General features: G+C 52.9%; 3 protein-coding genes across 8 annotated transcripts; all 3 read left to right on the forward strand.

The window, feature by feature from the left end:
- Positions 1-682: 682 nt before the first annotated feature.
- On the forward strand, positions 683-6,082 carry LRRC8E (leucine rich repeat containing 8 VRAC subunit E; the record flags this gene model as incomplete). The annotated part of the gene is made up of 2 exons (XM_080940776.1): positions 683-820; positions 3,827-6,082. 2 exons carry the CDS (start codon positions 683-685, stop codon positions 6,080-6,082), a joined length of 2,394 nt encoding a protein of 797 aa, XP_080796902.1.
- A 2,472-nt stretch (positions 6,083-8,554) lies between these two features.
- On the forward strand, positions 8,555-17,676 carry MAP2K7 (mitogen-activated protein kinase kinase 7). 4 transcript variants are annotated; one of them, XM_080940984.1, is made up of 13 exons: positions 8,555-8,768; positions 10,442-10,489; positions 13,101-13,242; positions 13,352-13,418; positions 13,539-13,652; positions 13,747-13,866; positions 14,023-14,130; positions 14,221-14,400; positions 14,489-14,569; positions 14,655-14,797; positions 15,340-15,385; positions 15,494-15,624; positions 17,442-17,676. In XM_080940984.1, exons 1-13 carry the CDS (start codon positions 8,645-8,647, stop codon positions 17,653-17,655), a joined length of 1,518 nt encoding a protein of 505 aa, XP_080797110.1. In that variant the 5' UTR covers positions 8,555-8,644; the 3' UTR covers positions 17,656-17,676. The 4 variants fall into 4 exon arrangements, with proteins under 4 accessions (XP_080797110.1, XP_080797111.1, XP_080797108.1 ...); XM_080940985.1 differs by lacking the exon at positions 10,442-10,489; XM_080940982.1 differs by lacking the exon at positions 17,442-17,676 and having other exon boundaries at positions 15,494-17,378.
- A 7-nt stretch (positions 17,677-17,683) lies between these two features.
- Positions 17,684-21,415, forward strand: TGFBR3L (transforming growth factor beta receptor 3 like). Of its 3 annotated transcripts, XM_080940988.1 has the most exons (7): positions 17,684-18,128; positions 18,971-19,107; positions 19,192-19,509; positions 19,987-20,101; positions 20,187-20,345; positions 20,557-20,628; positions 21,037-21,415. In XM_080940988.1, the coding sequence occupies exons 1-6, from the start codon at positions 18,059-18,061 to the stop codon at positions 20,622-20,624; spliced, it is 867 nt and encodes a 288-aa protein (XP_080797114.1). In that variant the 5' UTR covers positions 17,684-18,058; the 3' UTR covers positions 20,625-20,628; positions 21,037-21,415. The 3 variants fall into 3 exon arrangements, with proteins under 3 accessions (XP_080797114.1, XP_080797113.1, XP_080797112.1); XM_080940987.1 differs by lacking the exon at positions 17,684-18,128 and having other exon boundaries at positions 18,152-19,107; XM_080940986.1 differs by lacking the exons at positions 17,684-18,128; positions 21,037-21,415 and having other exon boundaries at positions 18,152-19,107; positions 20,187-20,610.
- The last annotated feature ends 281 nt before the right edge of the window (positions 21,416-21,696 follow it).

A 21,696-nucleotide genomic window follows, 5' to 3' on the forward strand; every position in this document is an offset into this window, starting at 1 on the left:
ATTCCAGAACACTCTTCCCTCTCAGGGCCCAGATTTCTTATTTCTACTTCAGATTCTAGGCTCTAGTCCCCATGTGAACATTCAGGTGTCTTGGCACATGCCTCCGGGGCTCAGTAGCCTTCAGGCTGGCCACTCCCTAACCCCTGAGGCCCTTAACTAGAGCACAGCCACGCTCCAGCTTGCTTTTCCCCAGCCGGCTTTTCCAGTTAGAGATTGGAGGTGGTGCCCAGAGCACCCCCGAAGGGGGGCACACCCCGGAAGTCTTGAGCCTAGGGATACTCTGGTGGCAGGGTGGAGGTGAGAGCCCGGCTAGAATAAAGAAGTGCCAGAATGAATGTCACAGGCTTCCTCCTTCAGAGGTGGGCAGCCAAAGGAGACTAGAGGAAAGCTACCTGTGTTTTTGCCCTCGTGGGTTCTGACAGGGCAGGCGGTGAAAGGTAAATATGGGGAACGGGATAAATCGACGCTGTGAGATTGGGAAAGAGGTGAGTTCTGAAGGAAGCAACAAGACCCAGGCTAAGAGGGGAAGGGAACGTACAGCGCATGGATTCTAGAAAGTTCTGGCAGGGCTGAGAGTATATTGGCTTCTGACCTGTGTCTGGCCTCTTGGGGGTTTCTCCCAGACATACCCTTGTTCTCACCATGTCTCAACCCCTCTTGTCTCCAGACTCCTACAGGCAGGATGATCCCAGTGGCGGAGTTCAAGCAGTTCACAGAACAGCAGCCTGCATTCAAGGTGCTCAAACCCTGGTGGGATGTTTTGGCTGAGTACCTCACTGTGGCTATGCTCATGATTGGGGTGTTCGGGTGCACCCTGCAGGTGAGGAATGAAGCAGGGCAGGGCAGGGTCACATGGTGGCAGTTCTTGTGACTAGAACTTTAGGACCCACCTTCTGGACAGGGAGTGGGATGTGACGAGGCAGGGCCTGGTTACGGCAATAAACTCTCTGGTGAAAGACAGGGAAGGGGAACGAAGGATCTGGCTTTCACTGTTGCCATATTCAGGGCCATGCTAATGACTGGGATCTCGAGCCGTTCTTTCCGGGTGAGGGGTAAGGCTATCTTGGTAACTCTCCTTATGGGTGTCTTTTTAAACATGCATATTTTTTTTTCTTTTATGTGTATGAGTGTTTACCTGCATGTATGCTCGGTACCTGTGGAGGCCAGAAAGAGTATGTTAGGTTTCCTAGAACTAGAGTTATGGATGCTTGTAAACCGCCATGTGGGTGCTAGGAACCAAATGTCGGTCCTCTGCAAAAGAAACAAGTATTCTTAACCACTCTCTAGACCCTTCAGCCATGAAGGAACTGGGCCTCACCATGGCTGTGTCCCTGACTGGGTTCTAGGTGAAGAGCAGGACCATAAAGGGGTGTGGTTTTACCATCATATGGGTAAGGCCCCTCTATGATGATGAGATGGGGGATGTCGTGTTCAACTGGACTCTCAAGGTAAAAGAGCAGATCTCTAAAGGAGTAGGCGTTTTACTTGAAGTCCTAAAGCCTCCCAAGTCTCCTAAGAAGAGGGAGAAAGAGCCTGGGCATTGTGGTGAGTGCCAGTAAATCTAGTTTACCCTGTAGGCAGAGGCAGGAAGACCACAAATTTAAAGCCTAGGCATTTTAGCAAGACCTTCTCGTAAAATTAAAACTAAGGCTAGGCGTGGCAGTGCACACCTGTATTTCCAGGATACAGAGAAAATGAGTCAGGATTTTGAGTTCCGGATCAACTGAGCTATACAGTGAGACCCTGTCTCTAAAAGAAAGTAAATAACATAGAAGATAAGAAAAAGTATCAGTATTAGAGCACTTGCCTAGCTTACATGAGGTCCTAGGTTCAATATAAATCATCATCAATAAAATAAGAGGAACAAGACAAGAGGAAACCAGTGCCAAAGCCTCCACACAGACCAATTCTGACCCCTACCTTCCTCTCCTCCACTCCCACAAGCAGTAGTCCAAGTCCACAATAATATTAGAGTGTTTCCCCACCCACACACTTTTTTTTGTGTCTGTGTGGCTTCCAATGTTAAACAAGGTTCTAATGCAGAGCCAAACTGCTAGCCCCTCACTGGGGGATTCTAGGCATGGGCTCTACCACTGAGCCACGCCCCCAGCCCCTCACTGATTCTAGGCAGGGGCTCTACCACTGAGCCACGCCCCCAGCCCCTCACTGGGAGATTCTAGGCAGGGGCTCTAACACTGAGCCACACCCCCAGCCCCTCACTGGGGGATTCTAGGCAGGGGCTCTACCACTGAGCCACGCCCCCAGCCCCTCACTGGGGGATTCTAGGCAGGGGCTCTACCACTGAGCCACGCCCCCAGCCCCTCACTGGGGAATTCTAGGCAAGGGCTCTACCACTGAGCCACACCCCAGCCCCTCACTGGGGGATTCTAGGCATGGGCTCTACCACTGAGCCACGCCCCCAGCCCCTCACTGATTCTAGGCAGGGGCTCTACCACTGAGCCACGCCCCCAGCCCCTCACTGGGAGATTCTAGGCAGGGGCTCTAACACTGAGCCACACCCCCTGCCCCTCACTGGGGGATTCTAGGCAGGGGCTCTACCACTGAGCCACGCCCCCAGCCCCTCACTGGGGGATTCTAGGCAGGGGCTCTACCACTGAGCCACGCCCCCAGCCCCTCACTGGGGGATTCTAGGCAGGGGCTCTACCACTGAGCTGAATCCTGTTCACTCCCTCCCTTTGACTAGTGTCTACTGAAGTTGTCTAAGGCTGACCTTATACCTACTTTGTAGTCTAGGCAGAGGCTGATTCTCCTGCCTCAGTCTCCTAAGTCACTAGGACTATAGATAAACTTCTTTTTCTTATAGATGGAATTTTGTTATAGATAAAACTTAAATTATTAAAATTTACTTGGTTTTTTGAAATGGGATTTCTCTGTGTAAGTCTAGCTGTCCTGGTAGTAACTTTCAAGACCAGGCTAGCCTCAAATTTAAGAGATTTACCTCCCTCGGTTTCCTGAGTACTGGGATTAAAGGTGTGTGCCATTATGACAGACTTCAAACCTTTTTGAATGGAAAAGATGAACTTTTGTAAACTAGTGAAAAAATAAATGAACTCCAGACCTCCTTGCATCCACTTCCCAGTACATCACATAGGTGCACCAAGCAGCCAGTTTATGCAGTGTTAGGATGGGACTTGGGGATTCATGCATGCTAGGCAAGCACTCAGCCAGCCGAGATGCAGCTCCATTCTAAATGTCCCCTTGCTGGAAGGATACAGTCCTGTAGGACTCATCACCCTACTTCCAAATGAGGTCACAGAACTATAGAACTAGGGTTGAGACTTAGTTCTCTTATATACCAGGTTGGCCTTGAACTCACTATGCAGCAAAGAATCATAAACTCATCATTCCCCTGCTTACATCTTGAATGTGCCCCCAAGCCCAATTTGTGCATTGGTAAGACTCAGAACTGGTGCATACTATGCAAGCTTTCTACCAGCTTAGCTTATTCATATCAGTACAAGTGTATCAGCATGAATGAAGTACCCCATTATTTATTTATTTATTTATTTATTTATTTATTTATTGAGACAGGGTGTCTCTGTGTAGCCCTGGCTGTCCTGGACTTGTTGAACTCAGAGATCTGCCTGTCTCTGTCTCCCACTTGCTGGGATTACAGGCATGCACCATGCCTGCTCAGCTCCCCTGGCATTCCTTTCCAGGTTAAGATTGGTGCTGTAGTTTAACAGCTCTTCCACATCCAAACAGCTTACAGTAGTCTGGGATCAGGGTCGCATACTCATCTTGCTTCTCTTCCACACAGTCCCCCCAGTTCCCTCACTGTCTTTTATTCTCTTCCTATCCCCAGGTGACACAGGACAAGATCATCTGCCTGCCTAGCCACGAATCCCGTGAGAACTCATCAGAGGCTCCTTGCCAGCAGCTGTTGCCTCATGGGATCTCTGAGCAGATCGGGGGCCTCCGAGAGCTGAGTGGCCTCAAAAATAACCTAGACCTCCAGCAGTACAGCTTTATCAACCAGCTCTGCTATGAGACTGCCCTCCACTGGTATGCCAAGTACTTCCCCTACTTGGTGGTTATTCATACTCTTATCTTTATGGTCTGTACCAGCTTTTGGTTCAAATTCCCTGGTACCAGCTCCAAAATAGAACACTTCATCTCCATCCTAGGCAAGTGTTTCGATTCTCCATGGACCACTCGGGCCTTGTCTGAGGTGTCTGGAGAAAATCACAAGGGCCCAGCTGCTGGACGGGCCACAGTGACCCCAGTAACCACAGTAGGGGCAGGGGTGGGGGCGGGGAAGGTGGGCGAAGGCGAGAAGGAGAAAGTACTGATGGAGCCCGAAAAGGTGGTGACTGAACCTCCAGTCGTAACTCTGCTGGATAAGAAGGAGGGTGAGCAAGCGAAGGCCCTGTTTGAAAAGGTCAAAAAGTTCCGAGTGCATGTGGAAGAGGGTGACATCCTCTACTCCATGTACATCCGGCAGACAGTGCTCAAAGTGTGTAAGTTTTTTGCCATCCTGGTTTACAACCTGGTGTATGTGGAAAAGATCAGCTTTCTGGTGGCCTGTAGGGTGGAGACATCGGAGATCACAGGGTACGCCAGCTTCTGCTGCAACCACACCAAGGCCCACCTCTTTTCTAAGCTGGCCTTTTGCTACATCTCCTTCGTGTGTGTCTACGGCATCACCTGCCTGTATACTCTCTACTGGCTCTTTCATAGGCCCCTGAAAGAGTATTCCTTCCGTTCCGTGCGCGAGGAGACGGGTATGAACGATATCCCGGATGTGAAAAATGATTTTGCCTTCATGCTCCACCTCATTGACCAGTATGACTCCCTCTATTCGAAACGATTCGCAGTCTTCCTCTCAGAAGTCAGTGAGAGCCGCCTTAAGCAGCTCAACCTCAACCACGAGTGGACACCTGAGAAGCTGAGGCAGAAGCTGCAGCGGAATGCGCGAGGCCGGCTGGAGTTGAGCCTCTGCATGCTCCCTGGACTGCCCGACACTGTCTTTGAGCTCAGTGAGGTGGAAGCGCTCAGGCTGGAGGCTATCTGTGACATCTCCTTTCCCCCGGGGCTCTCCCAGCTCGTGAACCTTCAGGAGCTTAGCTTGCTCCACTCACCCGCCAGGCTGCCCTTCTCTTCGCAGATCTTCCTGCGAGATCGCCTGAAGGTGATCTGTGTCAAATTTGAGGAGCTCCGAGAGGTTCCCCTCTGGGTGTTTGGGCTCCGAGGCTTAGAAGAACTGCATCTGGAAGGACTCTTCCCCCCAGAAATGGCTCGGGGTGCCACCCTTGAGAGCCTCCGGGAGCTTAAACAGCTCAAGGTACTGTCTCTACGTAGCAATGCAGGGAAGGTGCCAGCCAGTGTGACTGATGTAGCTGGACACCTTCAGAGACTCAGCCTGCACAATGATGGGGCCCGTTTGCTTGCCCTAAACAGCCTCAAGAAGCTGGCCGTGTTGCGAGAGCTGGAGCTGGTGGCCTGTGGGCTGGAACGTATCCCCCATGCAATCTTCAGCCTGGGGGCTCTGCAGGAACTTGACCTTAAGGACAACCACCTTCGGTCTATCGAGGAGATCCTCAGCTTCCAGCACTGTCGGAAGCTGGTTACTCTCAGGCTGTGGCACAACCAGATCGCGTATGTGCCTGAGCATGTGAGGAAGCTCCGAGGCCTGGAGCAGCTCTACCTCAGTCACAACAAGCTTGAGACTCTGCCCACCCAGCTCGGCCAGTGCTTTGGCCTCCGCCTGCTGGATGTGTCCCACAACGGGCTTCGTTTTCTGCCGCCCGAGTTGGGCCTTCTCCAGAGCCTCCAGCATCTGGCCCTGTCCTACAATGCACTGGAGAGCCTGCCTGAGGAACTGTTCTTCTGCCACAAGCTGCGGACATTACTCTTGGGCTACAACCACCTAACTCACTTTTCACCCCACGTGGCTGCCCTCCAGGCCCTCAGCCGTCTGGAGCTAAAGGGTAATAGGTTGGAGGCACTGCCGGAGGAACTTGGTGACTGCAAGGGGCTGAAGAAGTCGGGGCTTCTGGTGGAGGACACCCTTTATGAGGGACTGCCTGCAGAGGTGCGGGAGAAGATGGAGGAGGAATGAAGCCTGTTGGGGGAGGGGCAGGTTGACACAGAGGCCTTTATATGTTTCTGCCCCAACATTGTATTCCAAGGGTGATAGGTCCAACAGGAGAGGAAGGCCAGACATGGTTGGTTTTGTGCAGCTCAGACAAGATCCTGGGACTGGTTTGTCTGGAGGAGAAACAGGAGGTGGTGGATTTGGGGTGTAACCCCTTAGGGAAGGATTAACTCAGTCTTAGGTTCTTCAACCAAAACCACACCTGTGTCTTTGGCTGGCTGGCTTGTTCTGTCTCTGAACATTCCGGCTTAATTAGTTTCCTCTATGGGAGTGGGAGACACATCCCAATGGGATTTCCAACCCTTCCTAAGAATGCCACATATATTTAGGGTTCTCTCCTAAGGAGAGGACACAGGGTCCACTTCCAAAGTTCCATATCCCAACTTTAAGCTCTTCACCACAGGGATGGATCCTTAGAACAATGGTTCTCACATTTTGCTATGTAATAAAATCAGCTGAGGGGCCCAGAAGAAAATAAAACCCTTACCTGCTTCCCACCCCACCCCTTGAAATACTGACTCAGAACTTGGGTGGGGCCAGGAATCTGTCACTAAGTAAGCATGCAAGGTAATTCTGATTCAGGTGGTCCCGAGACTATCATGGGAATGCTGACAGGAAGACTGGGCCTGGACTGAACTTGCTTGGCATGCAGGAAGCCCTGGGTCCCATCCTCAGTGTTTCATAAACCAGGAGTGGTGGGACCTATGGAGTATAGTGACACCTGTATTAATACTCTGGAGCTGGAGAGGAGGATTGCGAGGTTGAAGCTAGCCTGGGAGACATAGCATAGCTTGTCTCCAAACAGCTAAGAATGGAATACTCGAGTGTCTAGATGTGGAGCCCCTTTTTCTAGAGGCTTAGAGGGTCCCATTAAGTTAAGCACCATGTTTCCTCAGGAAAAGGAAGAATGAACATAAAGGAACAAACTGTAAACCAAGCCTCATGGTCACAGATGCCCACTAGAGCACTAGTCCTGCGTGTACTACGATTAGCTGAGTCCAAGTTGAGAATGCTGGTGGAGGCTACCTTTTTTCCTTAGTTCGTGCAGGGCTTTTCTTTTGAATGTTTCCCGTGCAGGGGAGCATATGCCAGTGGGTGCTTAATAAACGAGAACTGTAATTCTGACCTCTTTGTCCAGTATGATTGTCTAAGCTTCCTAGATCTGAAACCAGATGATGACACCTGTCTTAAATCAGGCTGTCCTGGGAGGAGAGATATCTTAAGTTACTTCAAACGAGGGTGAAGCAGAATCAAGAGAAATTGGGTGGTTTTCTGCCTAGTTTTACCCACCCCCCAAAGAGTCCACCCTGCCCCACCCTCGGAAAAAAGTTGCAGGTGGATTTCCTGAGTTCTAGGCCAGCTTGGTTTACAGAGTTATAGGGCAGCCAGGACTACACTGAGAAACTTTGTCGCCAAAACAAAACAAAAACAATCCAATTTCCTCTCCTCCTCTTGTATCCTTTGAACTGTACGCTTCTCTCTGCTCCACCCATAGGTCATTACCAGAGGAGTTCTAAGAAGCCTTTAAAGGCCTAGGCCCATCCTAAAGTAGTCACTGTTGTCTCCAGAGTTGTGCACAGCCTGACCTGAGTTTGGTCTCTTGTGGAATGTCCCAGCACAATCAAACCTCCTGACACCTAGAGCCTAGAGGCAGACTGCTCTTTAGCGACCCAAACTTACACTTTATCATTCTTGGAAGGACTTAAAACTATGATGGTGCAGGCAGGGCAGAGGCATCTAACCCCAGGGACTGTTTTCAGATAACCCTGGTTTCAGGAGCTGAGTCCGGATTCTCAAGGCGAAGAGACCCCTCTCAGGGGATGCGGCGCCTCGAGGTCAGAGGCAGTCACACGGCCAGACTTTTCTGGCCTTAACCTTGATTCTGACACCGAGCTCAGGAGTCACCCACTCTGGATTCCCTCTCCTCTCTAGTCAGGCCTTGGTTTACTCAGTTTGATGGGACTGGCTGAAATGGAAAGGGATTATCACGGGTACCTAATTACGGTAAAGAGGCGGCTTCATGCTAACAGAGTTCAGGCCGCGATTAAGTCTAACCGGTCCTAATGAAGGACCGTCCAAGATGAAGAAGGTTGTTCGGTGAGGGCGCGGGTACCAGAGAGGCCCAGAGATGCACACGGAGGGAAGGATAATCCGGGAACAGCCGTGAGCGTGCGCAGTAAAGACACGAGCTTGGCCAGTTTCCCGCTTCGCTTTCCTTTTTTTTTTTAAAGTGATTTCCAACAGCGCCTCCGGCCAGAAAGCTCACGCATGCGCACTGCGGGAGGTAGCGGTGGGTAATGACAATGCACGAGGCCAGCCTCGAGCTCTAGGTGGCATCGTCTTCCTATTGGGATACAGTGCGCACGCGCGGCGTTATGCGTGCGAAGCAGGGCGGGCACGCGCTGGGGTGGTCTAGGCAGGACGGCGGCTCGGCGGGGTCATCCGAGCGCAGGCGCAGTGCGGTGTTTGTCTACCCCGGACTGACGGGTGGCCTGGCGGTGAGCGGCGGCAGCGGCGGCGGGGAAGATGGCGGCGTCCTCCCTGGAGCAAAAGCTGTCCCGCCTGGAAGCCAAGCTGAAGCAGGAGAACCGTGAGGCCCGCAGGAGGATCGACCTCAACCTGGATATAAGCCCACAGCGGCCCAGGCCCAGTAAGCACGGGCGCGTGGGGGAGGGGCGGGCGGGGCGGGGCGCGCAGTGGGAGGCCCCGCCCATCGGCCAGATCCTGCCCCCGCTTCCGGGGCGCTAGCTCTCCTCCCCTCCACTCTCTACGCTGTCAGCTTGCAGGGAGAGGGTCACGGTGACCTGGGAGTCGGGTGGGCAGTCTCCAGGGCGACTCTCTCCCCACACATACCGCGGTCCTGAAGTTCACACCATTGGTACCTTGAGAGCTTAGTGGCTGTGGATCCCCTTCACCCAGTGGTCGGCTCCCAGAGCCTTGTCACCTGCATCTAGCAGGCTTTCAGATCCGAAGCTACGCTACTGTGACTACAGCCAAGTCTCTTTCAACTCTGCAGACAGTTAAATCTCTTTTGATTCAGTGGTTCCACTCCTGCCATATCGGTAACAGTCAAGAGGTCCCCTCCCCTAGCAAACAGTCCACATACATGCCTGCCCATCGGCCCACGTAGGTCACTTAGTCCTCATCTATGTCTAATTCCTTTTGATTAGAGGCTTCTTCCGTTTGACTTGGTCATGTCAGATGGCCCCTTCTAAGCCTGGAAGGACCTTGTCACTGGACCCAGCTGACTGCCTCTTACATATGAGATATCCCTGTGACCAGCTAGTTTCAGTGTTGCTGTCTAATGTGACTAGCCTTCTGGTAACAAATAGCTGTCTCTCAGCCTGGCAGCTTTTGTCTACTGGGCTCAAGTGACTACTAACACTGCAGCCACCTGTAACTAGTCTAGTCCCGTCAAGTAGATAGACGCACACCTCCTTTCTGACTCTACCGCCTTTGGGCCTGCCTCCCTGACATATGGTCCTATACCAAAAGCGCTTCCACTTTCTTTCTATACACACATCCAGACTGTCCACCATAACCGCAGTCAGCATCCTTGTTGGATTCCAGATACCCCTGTCCCCAAGTCGTCTTTGCTGGAAAGAATCTGTTTTTTCTCCCTTCCTCACCAGCCCTTTCTCTGTCCCTCTTGATTCAGCAGAATGTCTTCTTTACAGTCTCTGTGATGTAACCTTTGAGTATATGTATTAGAGTTGTCTGTGGGGTCACTGTGGTAAGAGGGGAAAGGTAGCCTCCCAAAGGAGAGAATTCTGTTCACTACCTGGCCACCTGACCTTCACAGCCTGCTCGTCTTCCTGAAGAGGCATTCAGCATTTCCTCCATCTTTTTCCCCCTTCTGGCCGAGTCTTCCATGTTTCCTTCCTGGGAGTTTCTTCCAGGACCTGGAGATGCCCAGAGGTGGGGATGTGTTTCTGCCTGGAACCAGAGGCCGGGCCAAGACTTGGAGGGCCCCTGCTGGATTTCAGGGCCATCTTTCCGCACCCCAGTGTGGATGAGGCAGGGTTGGGGATAGGGTTCTAGATGTTCTAAGAGCTGTCTGTCCCTAGAGCAGATACGGTGGAAGGCTGGTAAGGCTAGTGGCTGGCAGGCCCCAAGGAGCCCCCTGCAGGTGTCTGTCTCTGTCAGCTCCCGCCTCCTCCCACCATCCCATCTCTGTTGGTTTTCACCCATCTCTGCAGTCGGTACCTTGTGCCTCCCCCTCCTCTTCATTATGATTTGATTTCTTTTCTGTTGGACAAATCGGTTGTTTCTGTTGTGATTTATTGTGGTGTTTTTTTTTCTTTTCTTCCTTTTCCCATCCAGTTATTGTGATCACTCTAAGCCCTGCTCCTGCCCCGTCCCAGCGAGCAGGTACCAGCCTTTTTATCATTGCTGCTTGTATATCTGCACATTGACCTAACCACTGCCCCCAGCTGCAGAATGCCATCCCCACCCCATGCTCTGTGTGTGTGTGTGTGTGAGAGAGAGAGAGACAGAGAGAGAGTGTGTGTGTGTGAGTGAGTGAGAGAGAGAGAAGGAGAGAGAGTGTGTGTGTGTTCTGTGTCTTCATTCTTACTCTCCCTTAACTATAGCATTGTGAGCCTGACTGTACTTTCTCTGTCTGTTAGCCTCTTCATTTCTTCTCTGGCACAATTTGGAACCCTAGAAGATGAAATGAGCTCTCCTAAAGAGTGGGATTCTGCTACGTGGGCATACAATGACGTGTGTGTGTGTGTGTGTGTGTGTGTGTGTAGAAATAAAGCAGGTAGAGATAGGTGCAGTGCTCTTACCCAATCTGTCTCAACTATGGAGTGAGTGAGTATCAGTATTTGTATACTGTGTGTCCTCTCAGGACCAGGAACATAGCAGTTAGTACGCAGACCAAGCTCCTGCCCTGTGCTGAGGGTGCAGGACGGGGTCCATCAGTGGACACAAAGCACCTTCCTGATCCAGTAGAATAGTCTAGTAGAGTTTCTGCAGAGGGGTCTCTCAGGGAAAGCCTATGGAGGATATGGGATTTGAACAAAAGTGTCCCAAGAGGTTAGGGGAGGCAAGACACCCTCCTTCCCCCCAGTATACACACACACAAAGATTCCACATTAGGTAGCTCAGCTGTGCTGATTCCTAGGTGTGTAGTGTCCCATATGTGTAAGAGAAAGAACACCTGTGTGGATAGAAGAGAGCTGACTATTGGTGGTAGTGTGTTCCCAGTTTGTGTGTATACATGGGTGTGTGTGTGTGTGTGTGTTCGAGTGTGTGCTCTGTGTGTACATATTTGTCTTATTGTATATGAGTGTATGTATGTTGGGCTGGTAGCCTGCACACCTAAAGGTCCCATAAGTGGGCACGTGTCTCCATGATCTGTCTTGCTTTCTTTCATTCATTCATTCATTCATTCTCACTTTTTTCTCCCTCACTGACTTGATCTACTCTCTAGGCCTACCATGTCGTTCTAAACCCCTCTAACTTCTGTTCTCAGGGCTTTTGTGTATCTTTCTCCCTTTTGCCATCGAATCCATGCTTCAGAGAGTGGGGCCATCAGCCTTTCCCTGGGCCTGGGGCAGCCCAAGAGGGCTTGGTAGTCTGTGTGGGTCAGGGGATTGGCAGGGGATGGAGAGGTTAGAGGTTCAGTCCTCACTCCAGGAGTTGGGTTGCCAAATAAAGAAGGATCACATGTACTCCTGGAAGTAAGCTGTGATCAGTTCCTAGTGAGTCTGAATACAGCTGGGTCCTAACTACCAGGGCTAGGAAAGGACCTGGATATCAGCAGTAAAAGCTCATTTGTCTCTGACCACTGATCACAGGAACCAAGTTACTAAAAGCCATTAGGTTGACTGTGGGAAGAGGTGGTAGTAAAGATAAGGGTGGAGAGGTGTTAGAAAGTGGGAGGCTTGAGGCCTTCTGGGAGGTGATGCTTGAAGGATGCTTGCTGCTGATGCCCCGAGCTGAGCTAGCTATAATCCTCATGGGGCACTAGGGCCTCTGAAGTATGAGAGGCTCACGGAGAGCAGATGCTTCCAGGAGCTATAGGGGGTTCACGGCCCCTGCCTCTAGGCCAGAGAGACCCCCTAGCTCTTCAGGGAACCTCCTCTTAAAGTCTCATATCCTCTCTGGCTGTCTCTGCAGCATCTTCTCTGGGCAGCTGGGTCCCAAGTCTTGGCTCTTTTTCTGTCTTTGTCCTGTCATCCCACACCCTAACACTGCCCTCCCTTCCTGGGGTGCCTGCCGCCTGCCTGCTGTCTGCCTGTAGCATGCCCGAGCCGTCCGCATGCAGGCCATTGGGAAGTACCAAGCTCCCCTCCCTGGCCCAGCATTTTCCCCCTGCCCAGCCCAGCTAGCCCCTGGAAGAGCTTTGCCATCTAGATCACCGTCAGTCTCTCTTCACAAGCACTCAGGCTTAGCCTGGGCTTCTGTTCCTGTGCCCTTGACCCCAGTTCTGCAGGCCTGCCCGGGAGATGCACAGATGAGACAACTGGACAGAAGGTGGCCCTCCCTGGCCTAAGTGTAATCTAGGGCAAGACAGCCTGAAACCAGAGTTTCCATAGCTACTGGCTCTTGTCATCCACAGAGCAGTGTTGGTGGCCAGGCCAGGTTCCTGATGGGTATTCTGTTCTCACACATTCCCCGTGTGAGCACTGTGGCCCTGAGCCTGCTTCCTGGCACTGGTGAGGGAACAGAGATGTGTCAGGGAAGCTCCCTAACAGAGTCCCCTTACTTGTCTGCAGTATGTACTTGAGGAGAAACCCTCAGCCTCTGGGACTACCCCTCCCACCAGGCCACCCCATCTCCTTTCAGGTCAGAGGGGCAGGAGGAAGTACCCTGAAGATGCCCCAAGGGTGGGAAAGGAGGCCCTAGCCTGCAGAGCAGGGGGCTGTTGCAGCCTGGCTGAAGGGATACCGGAAAGGAGGAGATGAGAGCACCAGGTCCTTGGTGGCCATCTAGATGCTAACTCCTTTCATGCCCCTGGTTTTTAATTCCCCAGCCCTGCAACTCCCACTGGCCAACGATGGGGGCAGCCGCTCACCATCCTCAGAGAGCTCCCCACAGCACCCTACACCCCCCATGCGGCCCCGCAACATGCTGGGGCTCCCATCAACCTTGTTCGCACCCCGCAGTATGGAGAGGTAAGCAGATGGAGCAGGGCCAGCCTAGGGTCCTCCTTGTGCGGGTCCCAGGGAGGTGGGTGATGTTTGTGGGACCCTCCTTATCATCTTCCATTTTTTGTCCCATCAGCATCGAGATTGACCAAAAGCTGCAGGAGATCATGAAGCAGACAGGGTACCTGACTATCGGGGGCCAGGTACTACCTCCCCATAGCTAGGCACCCTGGGGGCTGTATCAGAATCCAGGCAACCTAGAGGTGGTGGGTGACAGAAGCAGAGGCTCTGAGGACCCTCCAGCTGTCTTGCTTTCCTCCCAGCGTTATCAGGCAGAAATCAATGACTTGGAGAACCTGGGTGAGATGGGCAGTGGTACCTGTGGTCAGGTATGGAAGATGCGGTTCCGGAAGACAGGCCACATCATTGCTGTTAAGGTAAGTCTTCCACACCCCAGTTCCAGGATGTTTCCTGTGCCCTCGCAGCCTGCCCAGTACTTGAAGCTCCCTTCTTGGCTGCCCCTCCTTGCAGCAAATGCGGCGCTCGGGGAACAAGGAAGAGAATAAACGCATCCTGATGGACCTGGACGTAGTACTCAAGAGCCACGACTGCCCCTACATTGTTCAGTGCTTTGGCACCTTCATCACCAACGTGAGCACCCTGCCTGAGGGACCAAGCCCCTCGGGGAGTCTCAGGTCATCCTCTGCCCCTTATAGAATCCTACATGTCCCCAGGTACCATAGTGTGTCTAGGGTGGGAAGGAAAGCATGGCTGCCCCAAGCCCTGGGTACCACCCTCCTTCTACAGACAGATGTCTTTATTGCCATGGAACTCATGGGCACCTGTGCAGAGAAGCTGAAGAAACGAATGCAGGGCCCCATTCCAGAGCGGATCCTGGGCAAGATGACTGTGGCGGTGAGCAGCTAAATCTGGGCGCGTATGGTTAGGTGGGTGTCCCTGGGTTCTGTCCCCCGGTACAGGTGCTCAAACTTGTCTGTCCTACAGATTGTGAAAGCTTTGTACTATCTGAAGGAGAAGCATGGCGTCATCCACCGTGATGTCAAACCCTCCAACATCCTGCTCGATGAGCGGGGCCAGATCAAGCTCTGTGACTTTGGCATCAGCGGCCGCCTTGTTGACTCCAAAGCCAAAACACGAAGTGCTGGCTGTGCTGCTTATATGGCTGTGAGTGGGGCCCTGCTGGGTCTGACAAGGGGACCGGGTGGGCTGGCCCTACCCTCAGGGTATATCCTCCTCCTCTCCCACCCTGCAGCCTGAGCGCATTGACCCTCCAGACCCCACCAAGCCTGACTATGACATCCGAGCTGATGTGTGGAGCCTGGGCATCTCACTGGTTAGTTGGGACTGTTGTTCTAGGGCTTGGAGGGAAGGCAGGGATCTCTTACCTGCTGTTCTAGCAATGCCTGTCACCCTCCCAGGTGGAGCTTGCAACAGGACAGTTCCCCTATAAGAACTGCAAGACAGACTTTGAGGTCCTCACCAAAGTCCTACAGGAAGAGCCCCCACTTCTGCCTGGTCACATGGGCTTCTCAGGGGACTTCCAGTCATTTGTCAAAGACTGGTGAGCACTCCCATGCTGCCTGTCCTTGCTCCTACCTCTATTCTGGGATGTTCTGGAATGTCAGGTGTCTTCATGCTACTGGGGAGGGCAGAGGCTGGGAGAAGAGGAAGGGATGAGACGGGCACAGCTGCAGGTAGACCCATGGCTTGTGGCTGTAGACAGGGTTAAGGCTGGAGTCCTGGGAGTCACTTTCTGGGTTTGTTTGGACCTGGCCTAAGGGGACAGCTGGCCCTGTGGGTGTCTGGCATGGTGACCCTGTGGCTTTTCTATGGGGCTTATATAGGAAGATGACAAAACTTGAGTCTAACTTTCTTTTGTGAACCTCACATCCTGGTTTCGGCTCCCCATCTGGGTCCTTACCTAGTACTGTACAGGGCCAGGAGAGTTTGTGGCTCCCGAGCCTGGTGGAGCCTGGCTGTGCACAGCTGCTGCTGGCTGATGTAGAACCCTCAGTGGGGACAGCCGGAGCAGAGGTGCACATAGAGGAGTCAGGCTTCATCTCCCTGACTCTCATTTCTCTTTTCTCCCTGCTCTTCGTCCAGCCTTACTAAAGATCACAGGAAGAGACCAAAGTATAATAAGCTACTTGTGAGTACCTAGCCCCCCAATTCCCACCACGTGTGAAGTCCTCCTGGCCTCAGTTGAAAGACCAGGAGGACTTGACTCCTCATCCTAAGCCAACTCTTGGGCCTACAGGAACACAGCTTCATCAAGCACTATGAGACACTCGAGGTGGATGTCGCATCCTGGTTTAAGGACGTCATGGCAAAGACCGAGTCCCCAAGGACTAGTGGAGTCCTGAGCCAACACCATCTGCCCTTCTTCAGGTAGCCTCATGGCAGCGGCCAGCCCCACGGGGGCCCAGGGGCATGGCCACAGGCCCCTCTTTCCCACCTGGCCAACCCAGTTGCCCATCAGGAGACCTGGGACCTGGAGGACTGCCGAGGACTGAGGACAGAAAGTAGGGGTACCCATCCACCTCTGACTCCCTGCCCATCAGCTGTGGACAAAAGGGCATGCTGGTTCCTAATCCTTCCCACTCTGGGGGTCAGCCAGCTGTGTGAACCCCACCCCACCCCGACAGACACTGTGAACGGAAGACAGCAGGCCATGAGCAGACTCGCTATTTATTCAATCATAACCTCTGGGCTGGGGTGACCCCCCAGGGGCAGAGAGAAAGCCCCTTGTCCCCATCCCCCAAACTCCCAGTGTCTGTCCCCTCCACCTTCTCTTGCACACATGCTTGCTCTTCATTTTTCCTTCTGTCCCCTCCTTCTCTACCTCTGTCCCTTTCTGGTTTCCCTGTCTCCCTCCCAGCCTCTGCTTCTTTCCTAGCCTAAGCTGGGCCCAGCCGCTCTACCCTCAGTGGAAGCCCCAGGTTCACTTAGGCTTACTTAAGTCTTTGACCCAGGATGGCTTTGTGGGCATTGTGACTGCAGCCAAACCGGTTGCTGTCTCTATGTCTATCTGTCTCTCTTTGATCTCAGGGGGTCCTTTTGGAGTTTATTGTATTTTATTGTACTTGGTGGGGGTGTGTGTTTGGGGGGGGGTTGTCCTCATGGGGTGTGTCGGTACCTTCAGAAACTTTTACCAAAGTAATGTTTAGCTGCTTGTGGTGGGCCCCCTCTCCTCCATTGCCTCAGGCATTGGGAGTTGGACTGCTTGCTTCTCCTTGTCATTTCTGGCTTAGGAGAGGCCAGACTCCATTGGGGGACCCTCACATGGGACTGGGAACTGCTTACAGTTTGGGGTTGAGCAGAAGAGCTCAGGTGGCACAGAGGGAGACTAAGGGGCCTCAGCCACACAGATGGCCTTCAGGGAAGGTGTATGAGGGAGTGCAGTAGAGAGTAGCAGGGAGGGGGCTGGCGGGAATCTGATAGGAGTGATGCCGAGGGGCAGGAGGGGTTCCGAGAAGTCAGGGATTAAGAGTGAAGGGAGTAGACGTGGAGGTCCAAGCATGTGTATCAGGGACAAGATGGACGGACAGGCTTGAGTGCAGGGCAGGCCAGGGTATTGGTATGTGAAGTCACTTACTCCCATTATGCCCCTGAGCATCCCTTAGCTCACCGAGAGCTGGCCAGCTCCAACCCACTTGTAGCTTGGACTGGGCCAGTGTTTGTCCCATTGTCCTGCAATGGCTAGGACAGAGTGGGGTATGTTTCCTTTTTGTTGGTGATGCATGCAATTCAAGTGGACAAGAGAACAATATAACAAAACAATTTACAACCACAAAACCCAGCACCAAAGTTGAGAAACCTTGCTGGACGTAGCTGATGCAACCGTAGGCTTAGGTGACACTGTGGCTCTTAACTATCCTATTGACTCGTCTTCATCCTGCTCACACAGTGCCGCGTGTTTAACTGTAATAGAGGTCATCTTCTCTCTCTCTTTGTCTCCTGCGTTGGAGCGGTGGGATGGAGTAGGGATAGAGTAGCAAGCCTGGCCCCACCCTTACCGTTCTGAGGCTAGCCACAGCATGGGTAGCCTTTGTATGTACTTAGGTCACTTGGCTGGTCCCAGGGCCAGCACAGGCCCAACACTGGGCCTCATGGTTTTATTTTTATTTAACTTTATTTTCTATGTGTGTGTGTCTTGTATGTCTGTCTGTCTGTCTTGTCTTTGTCTACTGCCCTCTAGTGTTAAGTGGGAGCCTGGACGAGTCTCCCACTTCCCCACCTTTCCCCAAGTCCTTCCCTCTGTCACCAGCCATCCCTCTGGCCCAGGCAGAGTGGGTCTTGGGCAGATTAGGGACCTGGAGTGGCCTGGTCCCACCCTCTGACCCCTCCTCAGGCCACCAGTGTTGCCCTCTTCCCTTTTTAAAACAAAATACCCTTGTTTGTAAATCCTTAGATGCTTGAGAATAAAACCCTTCCCTTTTCTTCTGAGTCTGGTGTCCTAAGCCTGGTAAAATGTCTAGAGATGTGGGAAGGGCCTGGGAGGAGGGCGTTTAGTGTTTGGTTAAGGACTGCATTCATGGCAAACAGGCAGAGCCAGGAGCTGGGTGGGAGGTGTTGGTATCAGGTGGCTTTGTGAGGGGCCCCCTTTTCCTAGAAATTGGAGTACATCAAGAAAGTCCTTATCCATTCAGGCCTTGAGCATGGGCTCAGATGTCAACCCCTCTATCCTCCACCCCCGCTCCCTGCTTCCCAGGGTAGCAGCCTCACCAAGGCCAGGGCTTGGTGGCCCACATCTAGAGGGCTGGGTACAGCCCAACCAGGTGCCTGCTGCTGGCCTGGAGCACTCCAACCTGGACAGGCCACCATGGTGGGCACTACACTCCTGCTCCTGGCCCTGCTCCCTGGGACCTCCACTAAGCACAATGCACCACTTGGTATGTAGAAGCTGGCACAGGGGGTGGGGGCATTGTGTCCCACTTCCCTATTGTCCCTTCTCAACTTCGTTTTGCAGCTCCGATGTGTGTATGTGGGGCAGGGGTGTGCCGTCCTTTTCTCTTCCCAGACTAGCCTCTGCCAGTTTCCTCAAAAGTTCTCAACCAAGTGGTGGTAAGGGATGTGGGCGGAGGGCTAAGTGTGCAAACTATTCGTGATAAAAACCCCAGCTAACTGCTGCTTGAAAGCAGTCATTTGCCTGTATAGGCTGAGTGTGTGTGTGTGTGTGTGTGTGTGTGTTAGTGCAAAAGATGAGAACATCCACCCTTACCTCTTGGTGTTCTACTCTGTTTGGGACTTGGCTGTTGAACAGAAGTCCCCAGTCCAGTTGCCTGTCTGTACTGAGCCTCTGCCCTCTGGAGAGATGGGGTGGGTACCCTCCCGACTGCAGCAGATGCCAGTACCTACCTCTCCTTAGTGGCCAGTAGCTCACACTGGCCACTAACGCTTAGACTCTAAGCGTTAGCAATCTGGGTAAGGCAGAGAACGCAGACTTCATCTCCTCTGCTGACCACCATCACAAGAGCACACCAACCCAGTGTATCTCCACACCCCCTTGTCTAGTCTGCAAATGGCCAAAAAGGTCAGAAAATTAAAGAGCACAGCTTTGTGCTGGCTTCAGCTACTAGGCTCTGATGCCACTGAGGGGGTACATGTAGTAACTTAGAATTTGTCGTGCAGCAAAGCATGGGTAAAGAGAGCGCCTGTAATGCATCCCTTTTCCAAGGAGACAAGGGCTCCCTAGAGGGAATTGCGCCCTTGCTCTGTCTGTGCTCTGTTTCAGCACCTCCGTTCCCTGGGGCACCTGGCCCCTGGCTGCGCAGACCCCTTTTCAGTCTGGAGTTATCAGATGCAGAGGACGCTTTCCCTCGCCGCGCAGGGCCACTGGAGGTTCCGGCGGACAGCCATGTGTTTGTGCAGGTGCGGGCGCCTTAAACAACGAGGGTGGGCGGGAAGAGGGATAGATGGGGACCGGTCGACCTTGATGGCGCCTTGATCCCTCAGGCGGCCCTTGCCCGTCCTTCACCGAGATGGGGCTTAGCCCTGCACCGCTGCTCAGTAACGCCTTCTTCACGCCCGGCCCTGGGGCCTGCCCTGGTGCTTCTACGTGGGGGCTGCCCTGCCGACGACTCTGTCAGCTTCTCACCACCTCCACGCCCGGATGCTGCTAGTGTCGCACGCTTCAGCTTCCGCCTGCGCCCGGTATTCAATGCCTCAGTACAGTTCTTGCACTGCCAGATCAGCCGTTGCCGCCGTCCCAGTCAGCACCGCCGAGCTGTCCGCCAGACACAAGTGCCTTTGACCCCACCAGCACCATTGCGGGTGCGCTAGTAGAAACAGTAATCTCAGCACCTGAGGAATATTCTTTAGCTAGCCAAAAGTGTTTCTAGCAGCTGAGGGACCTTAGGAGGCAAAGTGCTTTATTTATGGTCTGGGTCCCTGTCAAGATAGGTACTGCGTATAGAGATATCCCTCATGGGGCTCTGCAGAAGGACAGCCATCTGTCCTAGGATCTAGAGTGGGGGGATCTGGAGTCCTTTTAGGCCTGGAGGGCTGGGTTCGAGAAAACACTGTGATATGCCTAAACTTCTGCATATTTGATTTGCAGGCCTCACTTGAGACCTAGAGGCTGACTTATAGGGTGTTCTAGGACTGGAACCGTTGTTGTGTTTAGGGATTCTGCCCAGGAGTCCCGTGGTAACCTCCTAGCTCTAGTGGAAAGCCCATCTTAGGAGCTCTGGGAGACCAGACTCAGAATCGCCGAGGTACTGAAATCTGGTTTTTTCCCTCGCAACCCAGTGTCTGCCTCAGGATGAGGCATGTGCCAGCAGCAGCTTGAGCCTTGGTACTGAGAGCCCTCACCTGCACATGCTGACACAGCCCATTGTGGTCACAGTACCTCGTCCGCCCCCTAGTAAGCTCGCAAGCAGCCCTGGAACCGGGATGGGAAGGACAGCTTAGTCCAAGGCCTAATCTCAGCCTTGCGCGTATCCCCATAGGGCCATCCAAGAGTCTCCCAGGCAGGGCGGTACGCCCAGAGCCGCCTGCTCCAGCGGCTGCAGCACTGGAGCCTGCACCAGTAGTGGCACTGGTGTTGGCAGCATTCGTACTGGGTGCTGCGCTGGCCGCTGGGCTTGGTCTCGTCTGCGCGCACTCAGGTACCGACTTCTGCTCTGCCAGAACCCCACACCTATTCTCACAGGTCCAGTCTAGTCTAGTCTACCTGCCCCACCCCCATGTGCACACATCAACCTGCCACCGGGATCTGGCCCTTTGGACTGGCACACCTGCAGCAGCTCCCACCAGGGGGCGCGCTTAACTTAGTGCAGGACACTGTCAACTCGTATTCTAGTGAGCTTCTTCTTTCAGCACCCCCACCCCCAGGCCAGCCTCCTAGAGCTTCGCTCAGCGGCTCCCAACTCCAGAGGCCCCAGTAGGCAGGTAAGTACTGGGTGTGAAGCTCTGAAGCAAGATCTAGAAGAGGGACCTGGTGGTAAGGATCGTTCATAATTTACTCATGGGACTCCAAGTACTTTGTACATTCATTTAATCTTCTTTCGAACAACACTCAGATGGATACTTTTATAATGTCCATTAGAGATAAGAAAAGTATTTTATGACGTTAAGTAACTTGTCAAAGGTGGAGCTGGAATTTGAACTTGGGAGGTGGGGTCACCAGCAGTGAGGAAAGGGGTCCTTAAGACTTGCACAGATAAGTAAGAGGGATTTATACAGTTCCCAGTCTCACACACACCAGTACATAGATTGGTGGAGGAAACAAAAGCTTGTTGGGGAAATGTGACCCGAGTAGTGCTTTCCTATTCTGAGTCTCTGTCACCCCCTCTCTAGAGACGGCACGACCCAGTGAGGTCCTGAGATTCATCCAGCCATGATTTCAATACCCTTTGGAAGGACTCCTGCATGTCTCCCCTCCCTCCCTCCTTGTCCTCACTCCCCTGTTCAAAATAAATTGGTGACCTGCTAACTTCTAGTGGAGTCAGTGTGCTCCCAAACATGGGTGGGGCGCGGGGTGCAAGGAAGGAAGGTTCTGGGCTGTGCCTTGGGACCGGATGTGGGGAGATTTGTGGCTGGGAAAGACCCAGAATAGAGGAGTGAGCCTCCAACCCCCATGAACACACATAAGCAGGGAGAGACATGTGCCATTTGCCTGAAACAGAAAATGACATACAACCTGGCCAGCTTTCTTCTTCCCCTCCAATACCAGTGTGCGTGCTCCTTTGTTCACCCCAAGTTGGACCTTCTTTGCTCTTTACCCCACCCCCAGACCTTCCCTTCATTCAGGCCTCTATGTCCCTCTTGAATCCCACCTACCCAAACTCCTCATCTTTGCATAAGCAAATAGTGGCTATTCCTGGTTGTCAACTTGACTATATCTGGAATGAACTACAATCCAGAATTGGAGGGCTCACCTGTGATCCAGATCTTGAGGCTGGAAGACACAAGTTTCTCACCTGGATCTTGGCATGAAGATCTTGAGGTATAGCGGCC

This window comes from Micromys minutus (genome assembly GCF_963924665.1).
Source record: "Micromys minutus genome assembly, chromosome: 29".
Lineage (NCBI taxonomy): Eukaryota > Metazoa > Chordata > Mammalia > Rodentia > Muridae > Micromys > Micromys minutus.